The 16470-nt window shown below is 37.8% G+C and overlaps 1 protein-coding gene across 3 annotated transcripts in view; it reads left to right on the forward strand.

The window, feature by feature from the left end:
* The window catches only part of ARHGAP18 (Rho GTPase activating protein 18), a 122309-nt gene extending 106324 nt beyond the window's left edge, over positions 1–15985 (forward strand). For 2 of the 3 annotated variants that reach the window (XM_079148192.1, XM_079148193.1), the window contains exons 13-15: positions 9555–9679; positions 13101–13162; positions 14440–15985. In XM_079148192.1, the coding sequence (XP_079004318.1) occupies positions 9555–9679; positions 13101–13162; positions 14440–14531 (279 nt within the window). In that variant the 3' untranslated portion in view covers positions 14532–15985. The remainder of the gene's footprint in view (positions 1–9554; positions 9680–13100; positions 13163–14439) is intronic. The other variant, XM_079148194.1, reaches the window with a different exon arrangement.
* The last annotated feature ends 485 nt before the right edge of the window (positions 15986–16470 follow it).

Here is a 16470-nt window from a genome sequence, read left to right on the forward strand (position 1 = left end):
TCAGTTGGACAGAAAATTATCTCTACACCATTGAAAAGCTGTATTGTCTTGTTAAGGCCTGGAATTTGAGTCTGCTTTTTCATATATTAGCTGTAGCTTCAATCGTTTTTGGTTTTCCCTGTGTTTTGGTTTTCCTTGCTGTTACAAAATTTCGTTATTCACGTTCCCACTCCCAGGTTAGGCATTTAGAGGCGCTGGGGTGGGGGATTGCCCTCAGGGAGCCAGGAGAGGGATGTAGCTCAGAGGTACTGCAGGTGAGTGATTGGATCATGATCAGGCCAAGAAGCAGGCAGTGGACATCAGAGAGCCTTCACATGGGGAGTCAAACTGAGATGTGGAAAATGAGGTGTTACTCAGGCATCACCAGAAGCCAGAGACCTGATCTAACCCATAGTGGGAGCTTCCCAGCATCACCACCCATGATGGAGATCTGTTTGATCTGTCATTGTGGTTGAGAATCTTTAATCAATTTCCAGAATTTATTTTTCGAGTTCCTGTCATTTTATTAGGGAGAGTAAATATGCACAGAAAATAATTACTAAACAAATAAAATGCTAGGCAAATTCAAATACTGTGGATATATAGTGGGTCAGGAAGTAGTCACAGAATTTTGCATAAGCTTCAATCAGTTGCCAGAGTTTCAGAATTAAAAGATGTAATGTGAAAGTTTGAACTGCCATCTTAATGGCAAATTGGATGTAGGGGTAGCCCACATCCCCAGAGGAGGGTCCTGCTTTCCTCCATGGTAGTGACTGCCTAGATCTGAATTGGAGCAGATTCTTTTGGATGGGGCATGGGTCATCCCCCTTCATTCTGTCTTCTTGTTCTGCTTTCTTGACCATCTGAAATCATTTGAACATGTCATGTGAAACTATGGGCACAACACTGCCTATGTTTTAGTCATTTGTTCTTAGGCGTTCAGCCTACATTATTGAACAAAACAGTTTACTCTTGGAGAGCTTAAATTTTTTTTGCAGTGGTGGGCATTGAACCCTGGGCCTTGTGCATGCTAAGCAAATACCCTACCACTGAGCTCAGGCCCAAGCTTAAGTTCTTTAGTGTGTTTGTCTCTGGTCAGCACTCTAAAAATAATTAAAGCACAGCAGAAAGAGGGGAACTTGGAGAGGAACCTTTTGCAATATTATGTTAGTCTGGGTGTTATCCATTTGCACAAAGTCATGGAGGAGCTCAGGGAGTCCTACTGAAGGTCTATCCTCGGAAACTCATTCCAGGCAGAGGGAAGGGTTTTGCTAAAGCCTTAAGGCAGGAACTCGCTTGGGGTTTTTAAAGACTAACAAGGAGTGAATGTGCCCAGTTGGTCAATTGGATGGCAGTATAAATAAGGTCAGAAGGAAAATGGAATCAGAGTACATAGCCTTGAAGATCATCATAAGGAATTTGGATTTACCTATAATGAAATATATTTCATTTCAAGGTTTGGAGTAAAGACATGAAAATTTGTTTTGAAACAGTAACTTGAGTTGTGTAATTATGATATTTGCAGGTAAATGGATGGAGCTGGAGAATATGCTAAGAGAAATAAGTTAAACCCCCCAAAACCAAAAATCGAATGTTTTCTGATTGTATGACATGTCACTGCTGGAAGATGGAGCCCCAGGAGTTCCGTGATTATATTTGCATTTTAGGACAGTCACAATGAGCAGGAGGAGGGATAACTGGAGGCGTGGAAGGTTTGGTAGGAAATGCTGGGTAATTGATCTATTCCCTTTGGAGAACACTTGTTGACAGTGGCAAAGGCCTGAAAACTTATTGGGTTTCCATTGCCATTTCCTACCTACCAGCCCCAATTAGAAATAATCCAAAAGAATAGAGGTGGCTAGTCAAGTCATGGCATATTTATAGGGTGAAATACTATGAAAGTGTACAAGTACTGAAAAAAAGTTACACTGTAATATTTGTTAAGGACAATGCATTTATTTATTTATTTTTTGGTGAATGCTTACCAGAGATCAGGCATGATGCTAAACATTTTACGAACATCTAGATGGTAGTCTAGTTGGAGTTCATTGCCTTGACTTTCTCAGATAAGGAAAGTGAGGATCAGCAATCTTAAGGTTATCTAGATAAAATGTGATGGAGCTGGAATTTGAAACCAATCTGGACGACTTTCAATCCATGGACCACCATTATCCTCTACTTCTCCAAGGACCACAGAACTCTAAGAAGGAAATATACCAAAACCCTGAGTGTATGGTTGGGAATGAACATGGATTGCTGCTATGTAAAGTTTTATATATAACTTAAAAGTCCTGGGATGGATCCAAGGCCCAATTGGGAATGGAAAGAAGTTTAGAATGTGAGCCAGCAGGACCCACAGGATGTGGATACTGGTTGGATGTGAGGAAGGTGGAAGAAGGAAGATAGAATGACTTACCTAATTTTGCTTGGATGGTTTTTATCAGCAAGATAATACATCAAGCAAAAGGAACAGGCTTGAAATCAGTTTTTCACCTCTTGGGTTGATATGACTGTGAGTTGACAACATGGGTGAAAAGTTCATGAGGTACCCAGGGGCAGAGGTGCCCAGAGACTGTAGTGGAAGCCATACAGTATTTCCTATTGCACAAGCTGGGTAGGTAGAATAAGAAATAATAAAAGCATTGACAGATCTTTGGGGACACTAATATTTAAGTAGTAGGCCAGTGAAGAGGGCAAAAGAGCTGGTAAGAGGCTATGAAGTAGTGTTTTAGTTAGCTTTTTTTTTTTTTTTTTTTTTACTACTGTGACCAAAAGGCATGAGAAGAACAATTAAAGGAGGAAAAGTTTTATTTGTGGACTCATGGTTTCAGAGGTCTCAGTCCATAGATAACTGGCTTCATTCCTCAGGACTCAAGGTGAGGCAGAACATTTGGAAAAAGTATGTGGTAGAAGAAAGCAGGTCAGGACATGGCCACCAAGGCAGAGGCAGGGAGTGGGGGGTGTGGGGAGAGAGAAGAGAGGGAGAGAGGGGGCAGAGAGAGGAGAGATCCATCCTCCACAAGGACAAAATATATACCGAAAAGCACACCCCAACTACCCGCCTCCTCCAGCCACATCCTATTGGCCTAAAGTTACCACCTAGCTAATTAATCTCTATCAGGGAATTAATGAACTGACTAGGTTAAGACTCTTATAACCCAATTATTTCACCTCTAAACTTTCTTGCATTATCTCACATGAGCTTTGAGGGAATACCTAATATCTGAACTATAACAAATAGGAAGTAAAATTAAGTTGAGCTGCTACATACTTTCATCCTAGCAATTTGGGTTGCTGAGGCAGGAGGATCAGAAGTTCAAAGCCAGCCTCGGCAATTTAGCAAGACACTGTCTCACAATAAAAAGGGGTGGGGAATGTAGCTCAGTGGCTAAGCACCCTTGGGTTCAAACCCTGGTATCCAAAAAAAGTTGAAGAATGTGTACTGTCTCAGAAGCACAGGCAGAAAGAGCTAAATAAGTAAAAGAACTGGGTTAGTAGTACCAATAGGGCAGGGAGGAGAAGGTTAACATTGAATAAAAGTCCACAGGCTTTTGCATTTGAAGGTCAGTTATGACTTCTCCAAAGCATTGTCAGTGAGTATTGATGGAAGAAGCCAGATTGCCAGCGATTGGAGAGTAAAAGAGATTATAGATCATGAAAATTCATCAAGGTAATATTTTTAAAATTTTGCATGCTATTAAAGCTAACTATACATAATTGGGCATTCATGTTATTAAGATATGCTTGACTAGATAAATTAATAGTTTGAGCCAGGTTGTAAGACACACTCAATTTACCTAATAAGACAAATGCTTTTAATGAGTACAGCATATTAAATACTAATAAGTCTTATCTATCATTTATAGCAGGAAGAAACAATTGAAGAAAATAGCAAAATTGTGAACCATTAAAAATAGCCATTTTCTGATAACCTTTGATTTATTGGGATTGATATCCCTCACACACAATTAATAGAAATTATCTAGCTTGAGGATATAGCTCTAGCACTGCTATTATTGAGTGTGAGTTATTTTATCTCATAAGGTAGGGTGAGATTAATGGTGTTTAGCCAGAATTTGCCATGGAAGCATCAGTAGTGTATAGAAATAAAATCCATTTTTAGGATACTCCTTTGACCCACTGAGTCAGAATCGTGCAGTGTGGGACTTGAGTATGTGAATTATATTAAAACCATAAGGGAACTCCCTCATTTGTTATGTGTATGCACATAAATATATTTTAATTGCCCATAGATTTTTTTCTTACATGCATAGAAGTAGAAACTGTATGAACCCCAACATCACCAACAAATACATTTTTCTAATCTAGTTCCATTCTGTTCCCCCCTTTTTATTCCATTAAGAAAGTCAGACATCCCATCATTTCTGCATAATTACCTCAGATAGCATCTCTGACTCATAAGGGGTAGTTTGATGAGCATTTAATTGTGAACTGCTAAATCTTCCAGGCTTAGAGATCTGTTGTGGATCTTCTGCTATTCAGACTCACTTCCCACAGGAGAGCTACACCTTTAGGAGAGCAAGGGACTCAGATATGTGAAACATACCGTACTGCTCACATCTGACCTCAATGGTCAAGGAAACAAATATTCTCATTGTATGGTTAACTGCAGGGTTAACTCAGGATAGCCTAGTGACACATGCTTCACTTATAGCAGAGGAACTCAAGTTGTGGAGAAGTTATATGACCTGCCAAAAGTTCCAGAATGATCTTGTAGCATTTTAAGGTTTAGGGCTTTGGGCAAAAACACAATCTGTTGCTGCCACCAGAAGACTTGTGGACCCTGGGTCATTCATGGCCTGGGTTTGTGCTCCTGTAATCACACCTCTATTCAGAATTCCATCTCTGGTTTCATTTAGTAGCTCTCAACCCAGAGCATTATTGCAGGTATTGTTTCCAGCATCTGCTTTAGGTCTGGAAACAGTCTCTGGTTGTACTTGGAAACCATGTGGAAAATCAAATTACAATATCAAGCACAAAATCTTGTTTATTTTTATGCACTATTAAAAAATCAAAGAGTGTCATAAAAACAACCACATTAAAAGATAAAAATATCAGGACTTATTTTACTGGAAATTAAATGCTTATTAATTATGGAAGTTATTAAAGGCCCTTTAAAATTCTCTGAACCTGTGAGTTGGATAAAAAGTTTAAGGCATTTGGATAATGAAGGCCCAATTATAATCAGAACAAAGTTCAGGGTAGTAGAGAATCCCATCAATGTCAGCACCAGTATTGGCGGTTCTGACTAGGGGATGAATATGCCATTTTTGTTTAAGATACCTTGCTAAAATGTCTGTTTAATTTTCTAAAATATGTATCTGGCATTTTTTAGAAAGCTGTATTTCCAGTTTGCCCTTTTGAAGATAAAAAGCATTTTCTGTAGCATTAAAAATGCCAGCTTTACATTTAAATAAGGTTTTAATGAGAAAGAAATGATCTCTTCTGATGATCTGATGTTAAATTTCTAAATAGCAAAAATATGAACAAAGCCATACCTTATGAAATACTAAAATCATTTAGGAAAGAAAAAATCAGATTTTAAACATCTTTAAACATCTTATCTTTACATATCTTCGTTCAATATGTAAAAAGAAAAGGCCGGGGGAGAGGACCATATGAGATCATTTTCTGTATTATAACCGTCTTTGCATGCAAAAGAAATTAATACTAAGTTGGAAAATCCTTGGTAACTAAGCCTTAATGGTTCTTTAGTCAAATGCTTCTCCAGTCCTACTGCACGTCACATAACTTCAGTTCACAAGCATCCCTCCCCATCAAAAAAAATAGGGGATAGTGTTACAGCTGTTATACCAAAGAACATGAAATAGGAAGGTCACAAAGATTATACTGTGTGCACAGATTCAGCTATTATTATGGCTTAAGTTAAGAACAGACTGTTTGGCTTAATGATCAGGCATGTTGTGTCTTTTCAAAGCTTGGCAGCTCAATGTAATTAGTATACTAATAGGATTCGAGTTTGATGCAGCATGATGCTGGAGCTTAATAGTCGTTGTCATACACCATTTAAACGAGAGCTTTGGCATCGTTTATTGTTTATCATCTTCATGTAAATATCATTTTGGCCTCCCTTATCACTATACTCAGAAAAACTTTCCAGAAACAACTTTGAAGCTCTCCATCTTTAAACTCCTCTCCAACAATAAAGGGCATGGTCCATGGTCGATTCATGGAGTCGCTCTTCATCTCAGCATTGTTGCAAGAGTTGGGGTGGGATGAATTAAACCAACTGAGACATGTTCCCCTCTCTATGAGGAACACACCACACACACTTACACCTAGTTTGACTGCAAGTTCTCCAGCCAGGGAATGTGGACAGTCAACCTGGGAAATTGCTGTGTGCCATTGTTGGCCCAAGTGGAAAGCATTGATGTGCCCACTCTGTGTGAAATGAGTTCACCTTTTTAAAGTCAGTAGTTTGGGAAGGGTTAATGCTAAGCCCCAGCTGGCCTGGCCTCATCCCCTGCTCACTGAAAGGGTGTGGGAAATGTTTTACTCCCAGCCATAAGGGACCTATTGGAGAATGCCCAGGCATTTGCCTCATTGGCAAAATTTGGCCCTGCACACTATTAGATGGCAATTTGCTAACATTATACACATACACAACCACTCCCAAATGCCTTCAGAAGCTACTGCCTGAACTCTTCCTTTTTTAAACTCCTATCACAAAAACTTGAGGTTGTTTGGTGGTGGTAGTGGTTATTGGACCCCATGCCTTGAGCATGCTAAGCCTGTGCTCTGCCACTGAACCCTACAGGACCTGCCTAATTCTCTGGATTACTGTGTCAGATGTGCTTCTCTCTTGGAAATTCTGACATTACACTGAACTTGGTGTTGCATTTTTATGAGGAAGCATGGCCACACTCTCCAAGGCCACAATCCCTGAACTCACTGAGAGAGCGTAGGCCTATGGTTATTAGTGCAGGCCTTCAGCTCTTCTTGAGAGTCTCAGGGAAAGTGGGGCTACACCCTCAAGCAGGTGCATGCTAGTGTTGGGAACCTTGGCTTTTCTCCTCAACTCCCTGCAGAAGTAAATGACTAAATTATTTCATATAGCATATTCAATTCCTTTCTTTCACTTTTTCCTTCCTTTTCTTGGTAGAGGAAGGAATACTATGTGATAGTTTAACTTCTTTTAGATGACGTGTCTAGAATTTTTTCTTTTTTTTTTTGCCAATAAAGAAATGCATATTGGTATGCTTTTATTCTAGAGAAATGTTATTCACTGTTGACCTACCATTTTTAGTGAAAAATATTGAGTGATTCATTTAATCAGTTCACATTGGTAGTTAGCTACAGATATGTGCACATATTAGAATGCCCATCATAAATGGGGTTCCATGGAAGATACCACTTTTGATCCGGTGGATCATGAAAGGGAAGGGTCCATGGAGTTTGAGCTGGACCTTGAAACACAGATAGCAGAAAATGTCCAGAAGTAGAATAGAGCATACACAGATAGGATAGCATGGGGTGTTTGTAGTGAATTTTTGCTCACTAAACAGTGGAATAGACACCAACAATTGTGAGGGGGAAGGGCAGGGAGTAAGGTTGCCATATCCCCAAATTCTCTAATATATTTTTGTGGTTCATTTTAGCTTTGTAATACATTTCTGTGGACCTTCTATATATAAAAACATTTTATTCATCTTAAATATTAGCATAATTTGGATTTTTTCTATTCTAGGACTGGCTAAGAGGGACAATGTTTGCTACTACTACTTTCTTCCAACAAAACCAGTATGGAAGAATATTTTTCAATATGACTTAATCAGGATTATCTTAACTTTTAATGTCAATATAAAGTATGTGGCTATCTGAAGCTCTAGCCTGCCATTCAGGGCCCAGTATGAGATGATGATAATAGACTAAGAGAATTGAAAATGCCAGTATTTGTTGTCCTTACTGAGTGGACAAGGGGGTTGGGGGTTTTGGAAATAGTCTCAGTGCTTCACGTTTTGCTATTACAGTTTTCACTCTGACATTGAAGGTCTCAGTACCGGTTTCTTGTTTTCCATTGCCTCTTGAAGGAAACATAGTTGAGGACAGGCTAGCAGGTAGAACAGCCACAGAAGGAAATAAACTAGAGATTGTCCCTAAGGGAGAGGTTCAGATTGTCCCTGAGCTGTGTTACAGCATTAACTGCTCTACAAAGAAAAAGATAACAGTACCAGAGGAGATGCCCCCGGCATGGTAAGGAGTTGTTCAGCTCATTTTCCAGTATGTTGCAATTGATTAGTGGTTTGTCACAGTCAAGGAAAAGCTAAGTTAGACTTCTATCCTAGAGGCAAGGTTGAGGTCAAGGTCAGAGAGTAGATTAAGGTAATCAGGTCAAATTGCATGACCTAGAAAGGAGTCACAAAACCAAACCGAGGGTCCAGGCTGGGTTTGAGGAGTTTGGACATGATTAGGAATTGTCAGGGTCAGGGAGAGACATGCTCCCTGGGCAGTCAGTCCTCTGCAGGGTCACTTCTTTTCTTTGTTATTCTCATACGAAATCACTCATGTTTCTGAGAAGCAATTTTAAGTCTTTCGAGGACACCTCTGCTTTTGTGCTGCCCGATTCTAAAGGCATATGACTGTTGAATGTAGAAATTAATGGCATTTGTGCTTTGTTTAAAAAGCAAAAGCATTTCAAGACTATGAACGTTTTAAAAAGGTGATGTTTGTGTGATGAAAGACCAGTGTCTTCCTTATCTGCTTAGGTAAGGACCTAGCACACTATTTAGTTCTGGGATGCTTAGTAAAAAATTTGGTTGAATTAAATGGGGTATTTGTAGTATTTAAAGAATTATCTTTAAACATAATTTGTGCATGCTGTTCTAAAGTCTGTGTAAGACATATGGTTATAAATAATAAATTAGTATTTATTTTAGCAGAAACACTTAGGAATTAATTAAGTCTAATATTTCAAGTCCCATAACTGACATTTTGATATTATAAAACTCATCATTGATATCTCCAAATCATAAAATGGTTTTTATATCCATGAGCAAAGACCTCAGAATTGGTCATCTTAAGTTCAAAGCGTAGAGTCAGAAGTATAACCATTAAGCAAGTGGGGAGCAGGTATGATACAATATATTAAAAAGTATTTTTTTGACACTCGGTGACAAATTTGGGGGAAAATTTCTGAATGTGTGGGAAGATTTTTCAAATGCACACGTAGCTATAGCACAGGGTGACTTCTTTCTTATTCAATTTCATAAATTGCTACATGAAGAAGCACCCTCTAGTAGATAATACTCAGAAATCAGCACTTAATATGGCAGTAATGGTTATTGCTGTCATTCTTTACATCTTTAAAAATAATTAAGCATTACTGCACAGGCATTATAAAGTTCCCCTATCACCATTAAGAGGATATTTGAGGTTTGATGTAATTTAGCAAATTACATTATACAGTAGTTAAGGTTTTTATGCAGTGAAGTAAAATGCGTAGTAGTTAAGCACACTTACCATATAATGCATTGTACAGAGTTACATGTTCCAGCTGCCGCCAGCTTTGTTCCAGTGTCATTATTGCTTTGCAGGCTGACGTTCCTCAGGGAGTGATTCGAGTGCAAGCTCCCCGTCTTTCGAAAGTTTCCATGGCAATACAGCTAACTGAAGAGCTAAAAGCCAGTGATGTACTTGCCAGGTTTCTCAGCCAAGAAAGGTAGAGGCCTGTTTTAATTATTTTATGGGATAACTCGCCTGTCTCCCCAACCCTGCCTCTTTTTTTTTTTTTTTTTTAAACCATGGAGTAGTGTGCAGTGCTTAAAATTTTTGTCTTCCCAGCAGAAGAGAACAGACCTGACAATTAGACTGTTGGAATGAGTTTAGTTCAAGTTGAGCCTCTTTGAAGCAAGATACCTGACCATTCCTTCACTGTGCCTGGCAAGAGACTCACTCAGTAGTCTTTCTCAAATATGCTGATGGGAGGTTAATTACTGTTCCTAGGCAGTTAAGAAAATTAATTAGGATACAGTGGTTTTAAAATAAAAGATGCAACTTTTTTTTTTAATAAAATATAATGAATACAAAAGAAAGTTCCAATTTAAAAACAGCATAAAGAATTGAGAGCAGTGAACCAGTCCCTTGAGCTCTGTAGTCACAGGGGAGAATGAACTCTCATTAGGGGCAGCCGAGCCCTTCACTTAGGTTTTGGGGCTGAGAGTCCTTTGGAAGCCATTGGTCTCCCTCTTACCCTAATAGCGGAGTTGCTTTCCCATTCGCCTTTTCTTGAATTTTAGAGGTCATAATAACTGTATTGGGTTTTCAGTTTTTAGCCTTTAAATTCTTATCGAGAGTAATGTTTTAACCTCCCATTTCTACTTTTTGAGAAAAACTAACTTAAAATGTTTTAAAAGAAAGGAAATCCAGGGCATTGGCATCTCAGATGACGAATACTCATTTTGATCTTTCATGTAACTTAATCACCTCATTCTAACTTGGGGGGCTTTGGTCAGGTTTTCTGCCAAAAGCGTCTCCAATTTTAGTACAATATCTCAAGTATTTAATATGCTCCTACTCTATTTAAGGTCCTTTGCTAGGTGTTAGAAGGGATATAAACTCATTTTAAAGTATCTTCCCTGGGAGTCTATAAATTGATATAAGGGATGAGTCTCAACAGCTAACAGATGGCAGTGAAACAGGAAAAAGGTTTATTGGGATTATCTCAGGTTTTAGTAAACCAGCATGAACTTCTCTCCAAGTAACTCCATGAAGTAAGTGCTATCGTTCCTTCTGTCTTATTGATCAACCATCAGATCGTAGGTCATGTATTTCCCATGGGTAATGGGGTTGGCCCTCTGAACCTGTGGTTTCTATCCTCAAAGGCAGTCAGTCCCTTGGCCCCTTTCCACACTGGTTGGAGGGCCTGGGAGTAGATGGAATTTTGTAGGATAAGTCCTAGGGTAGTAGAATTTCTTAAAAATAAGTGTGGGAAACAGGTGAAATTCTCAGATCTTTGCTACCTAAAGGGAGCTTCCTCTGTACCACTCCCCTGACTTTGTGGATACCAACTTTTACCCTTCTTCCCTTAAGGGTTGGAGCTCCTCTGCTCCTAGAATGTGTTCCTGCAGCTGTGTCTGACTTCAGGCACGAGTGGCTCTTTCAGGCTAGACAGTCATTCACACAGCATTTACTTTCTGGACAAAAGTGACCAATTTATTCAGTGTTTTCTTCTACTTGCTAGTAATATAGGATACGAATTCTACAACATACTCATCTGTGACTTTAATTTTTAGGGCATAGCATGAACCATTAGTCAGTATATTGTTATAGAAAGCACTGGCTTTGTGATAATTGCCTTCTCTGCATATTTGGATTTTCTGCTTGTGGTGCTTTTATTAAATAAGCATTTTCTATTCTGTAGAGTCGGGTCCCTGCTTCTAACTCTCTGGTAAGCTTCTCTTTCCATTGATTCCTCTTTCCCCTTAATCCTTCAGCCCTTTCCTTATGCTTGGGGATGTGGAGACAACCCATCAATCTGGATTCAAATGCTCACTATTCCTGCTTCACTGTAGGCTAGTTTTTATAATTTTAAATCTCACCTCCTCATTTTTTAAGAGTGGACACAACGGGGACCTATGATAGTCTCTTAATGATCAACTGTTTGTCTGGGCCACATAGTAATTGAAGTTCTCTATTTTCTCCTACCTCATGCCTGTATTTCTCCTGGTTTTATTCTACATGTGTTGGGGCCTGACTTTCTTTCATCCTTATTCTTTCCTACTTTCTCTGCTGCAGCCAACAAACACATGAACAACAAGAAAAAAAAATCAATAAATTACACACTTACCAGTCAGGATTTATGCCTTCTTGCTAATGATGAATTTGTTGATGAGTATTATGTGAAAACTTTCATAGACTAAAAGATCCATTTCACATTTTTATCAAGTGGAACAAAAGTATAGATGCGTGGAAATAAACTGGAGCAATATCCCACTAGTCTTTTAAAATTTTTTCCCCTAACATTGTTTTTTCATAGCAGAAGGGACATTTGATGGGGTTACATAGTACAAATATTTAACTTAAAAAAATAAACATACCCTTGGTTGGAAACTCTGACTGTGGGTTAGGATTCGGTGTGGCAGATGGGTAGAGAAGACTAGGTAGCCAGATGAACCGTTAAATGGCTGGTTAGGAAAGCTGCTGCTGTGCCCCATTCCTCCTAATGGCTTTCTCTTCTCATTTCCAGTCTCTCTCGTCAGGATCTTATATCCACAGTTCACAAACATGTTCATGCATCACAGTGAACTCTACAGCATTTGAAAAGCAGATTATTGAAGTCCATCCTAAGAGTTTCTAGAGCTTTGAATCTGAGTTTTTTGCATGTTTCTCAAGTAATTCTTTTACAGAAAGCTTTGAAAAAATCATTGAATTTTACCAATTATGTCTGAGCCTAATGATTTGTTTTTTCATACTGTACAAAAAATATCAATTGTACTTATTAACTGGGGGCCATACCTTGCTTTAACACACGTGATATCCAAATCAGGGTAAACAGATCTCTCTCCTTAAATGTTGACTACTTCTTGATGGCGAAGGGTTTGCTCTTTGCAGAGCACAAATCTGCTAATGTAACTTTCCTGAAAAAGTTACACCTTCCTAATGGCTGGTATCCTTCTATGCCTTGGGAGTATGTGTACCTCCCACATTGGAAAGGCCACCAGCGAGAGGACTATGAATCATTCTTACACAACTAGAGTTTTCAGCACAACAGCCTTGTGACAAATACTTCTGGATAACGAGATGGCAACTTGGCTCCTATGCAAGATACATAATCATATTAATTTGATTGGCAGCTAAAATGTTACATTAACTTTTCCTTTTAACTTTATAAATTTAGATACTGATTTATTATTTTGTCTTCAGCTATATGATTCCATTTGTTTATTTTAATTTACAGGTGTGACATTTTTATTACCTATTCGGCACATTTAACAGATGGGAAAATACAAATGTGTAGATAATTACGGTGTGTCTGAGTTATGAATTTTCCACACCAGCCAGAATTCCCCAAGCATGTTAAAGTGATTTACTTGCAAGCTGTTTGATGATACAACTAATCAGTTTGTTTTGTCCCTAAATAGTGGGGTTGCCCAGACTCTCAAGAAAGGGGAAGTTTTTTTGTATGAAATTGGAGGAAATATTGGTAAGCACATTTCATTTTTTTCTCTTTGCATTCCATATGCTGATCTGACATTGCCAGTGGTTATTTATATCTTTGAAGGAAAAAAAAAAAAAAAAAGAAGTTGTAAGTAAAATATAGCACACTTTAAGATAGTTGCTGAGTATTATGGATTTGTTTAATGGTCTGGGCTTTTTCTCCAGGCTCTAGTTGAGCTTCTGTTCAAATGCCCTTACATTCAACCTCGGCAAAGCAATGTTCCTTGGAATGGGAAAATCTTCTAGAACGGTCAGTGATGCAAGTTTTTCCAAACTGCTTTAATTTTTATACCTTCATAATAAAGGAAGGATTTGAAGTTATTTAAACCAAGATAATAGTTTTATTATGGAATAGTACTAGATTTTTCATTTTTCAGTAAAAGTTATTTTTGTCCATGTTGGTTTCCTACTAAATTTTATATGCTCACTAGCAATTTAGGAAATAGGATAAATGATTTAATTTCATCTTTCTATTTTGTGAATATCAGTGGGTCTTATTTATTTTTCTTTTTTTTTTTTTTTGTACCAGGGATTGAACCCAGGGGCACTTAACCACTGAGTCACAGCCCCAACCCTATTTATCTTTTATTTAGAGACAGGCTCTCACTGAGTTGCTTAGGGCCTCAGTAAGTTGCTGAGACTGGCTTTGAACTGTGATCCTCCTGCCTCAGCCTCCTGAGCCCCTGGGATTACAGGCATCACCCGGCTCTCATTTCTTCTTTAAAACAAACTTTTCATTGACTCTGTAAGACAATAAGGATGATATTAAGAAACGAAATGTTTAATTGAAAATAATTTGAAGTTTTAGATTTTTTTTTTTCCTTGAACTTAAAATGTTAGTTGAATACTGGAAATGTGAGGCTGAGGGCTCATTCTTAAAATTTAAGTAAACTACAGAGCTCCACTAGAGAACTGGAAATGTTAAATTTACTAGTAAAGTTTAAGTATTAATATATTTGATATTACTATTAGATGAATTTGAAATTGTTATTAATAAAGGTGAATACAAATTTAAGGAACTGTTTGAAAGCCTATCCTAGGAAGGATTTTTCAGCTTCCTAATTTAATTAAAAGCCTACTTATTTAGGGAAAGACTGCCAAATTGACTTTTCCAGTATTTTGCCTAACTCTTTGGGTACCTGATGAGAAACGGGAAAGGATGAGAAGTATTTTGACATCTAAGACTTCAGAACCTTCGGGTTTCAGTGTAAAACCACACCCATCTGCCCGCCGTGCTAAATGGGTACCACATCTCTTCACCAGGGGAACGCTGCCTAGATGACGACACTTACATGAAGGACTTGTATCATCTCAACCCAAATGCTGAGTGGGTCATCAAGCCAAAGCCACTGTAGAAGACTTAGGCTGTGGATCCACTACCTCTGCAATCATTCTTGCTGGGTCAAGAGTATAAACAAGCGAAACGGCAGGACTCTTACCAGTCAACTCTACCACCTATTAAGATGTGACACCCTCAAGCCTTAAAGAGTTAGATTTGTGCTGCTGCCACAATGATGCTAATTGTTATTAGAAACAAACACCGTTGGAAAAGAGGGGCTTACTTAGCTTCCGGGCTATTTCCGAATGCTCCGATATGTGTCCAGATGTGACTGTTTTTAGTATGAAAGTCTCTACCACTCTTTTTTTCTCTTCAAATCATATATTCTGTAATATATGCTTTCTCACCTTTTGTAGCTCCTTGCATCTGCCTTCTCTCAATGAAATTTTGTTTTTAAACAAAAAAGATAAATAGAGGTATGGCAAGTTGCAAAGACAGCACGTGTTGAAACAGACCTTATTCAACAGTATTCATGGCACTGTAGAACATTAGTATTCATGTCTTTGAATCATTTGCCCAAACAATACCATGCTGCTTCTTTCTGCTGCGTTGCACGCAATGATTTGTTTTTTTTTTTTTTTTCTGATGTGTGCAAAACTATCCATGATCAAGAAAATAGAACTGTCAGAAACTGCCAATTATTACCAAACCATTAAATACTTTTAAGAATAAATAAAACATACCCATGTGGAATAATTGAATTACTGATAACCAGAGAGTAAAAGCCAAATCACTTCATGTTTGCTATACCCTTCCAACTGAAAATCAAGAAGTCATAGCTGGCTTTACCTTTTGTTGTATTAGCATTATAAATATGCATGATAGTATAATCTGGTAGTGGCTGGAGAATGTATTCTTAAAGTGGCATTTTTTTTCTCCTGAAGTTTAGTGGAAGAGTTATTCTTCTGGCTGTGACACTCTCGTAAATGAGTTTTTGTTTGTGTACTTACTTTAAATAATCAGTAAATTTATTAAAATGGGGAAAGTTCCCAGGGATTTTAATGCACAAACCACACTGTGACAAGAGATGAGCCTCCATACTGTAAATAAGAAAAATGAAGGAAGAGAGAAATGTTAAATATTTTATGAGGTTAGAGTGTAGTAAATAAAAGTTGATGTAAATGCTTCACCAACTGTGTTTATGATACTTTTAGTAGTACTTTAGGACAAATTACACATTTTCAGAAGCTCTTGATGTCACTAATTAGGAGGGAAAATTGTTAATGAGAGCAGGCATAAATTTGTAGCATATTGCAAGAGCAGCCTGTGGATATGATCACTTAAGTAACTTTGTGGTGATTTGTGCCATTGCTTTTTTATTTAAAGAAATTTTTATAATTAAATGCATTTTTCTAAGTTATCTTCTCTTGGAATTATTGCTTTTAATCCTATGTTCCTGTGTCTACTTTCACTTCTTTAATATTTTTAACTGACAAATGAACTATTTTTGTTATTAAAAAGTCACATCTACTCATTGCTCCTGTGTAATTTTTAAATTTGGAAGGTGCGGGATATAAACTTGTTTCCTTCTTTGGATTTTACTTATGCAAATTGTTTTACTTCAAAATACTCTTTCTTCTGTTTTTTTTTTTTTTGACACTTTAAATTTCTCAGCAAAGTGTTTTAATAGCTTGAAAGTAGTAAACAAGAGGTGCTTAACACATTTAAGGGTCCACTTCAGGAGCGAGTAAAATGAGTAAATGGTGATCTACAGCATATGCAAAGTGATTTTCCTCCCATTTACTACTTAACCAGGGGGTAAGGAGGATAGCACAGGGAGTTTTTGATCATGAAAAAGCAGATTTTGGTAAAGAAATAAAAATGCCATTTTAATTTGCCCTCCCTAGAATTCATGAGCCCACTAAGTTTGTTGCCATTAAAATCTCACAAATCTACCTAAAGATGAGAAATTTGATAACATGAAGCCTCAAATATAAACTGGTCATTACATATGC

Source organism: Sciurus vulgaris (assembly GCF_902686455.1).
Source record: "Sciurus vulgaris genome assembly, chromosome: 7".
Lineage (NCBI taxonomy): Eukaryota > Metazoa > Chordata > Mammalia > Rodentia > Sciuridae > Sciurus > Sciurus vulgaris.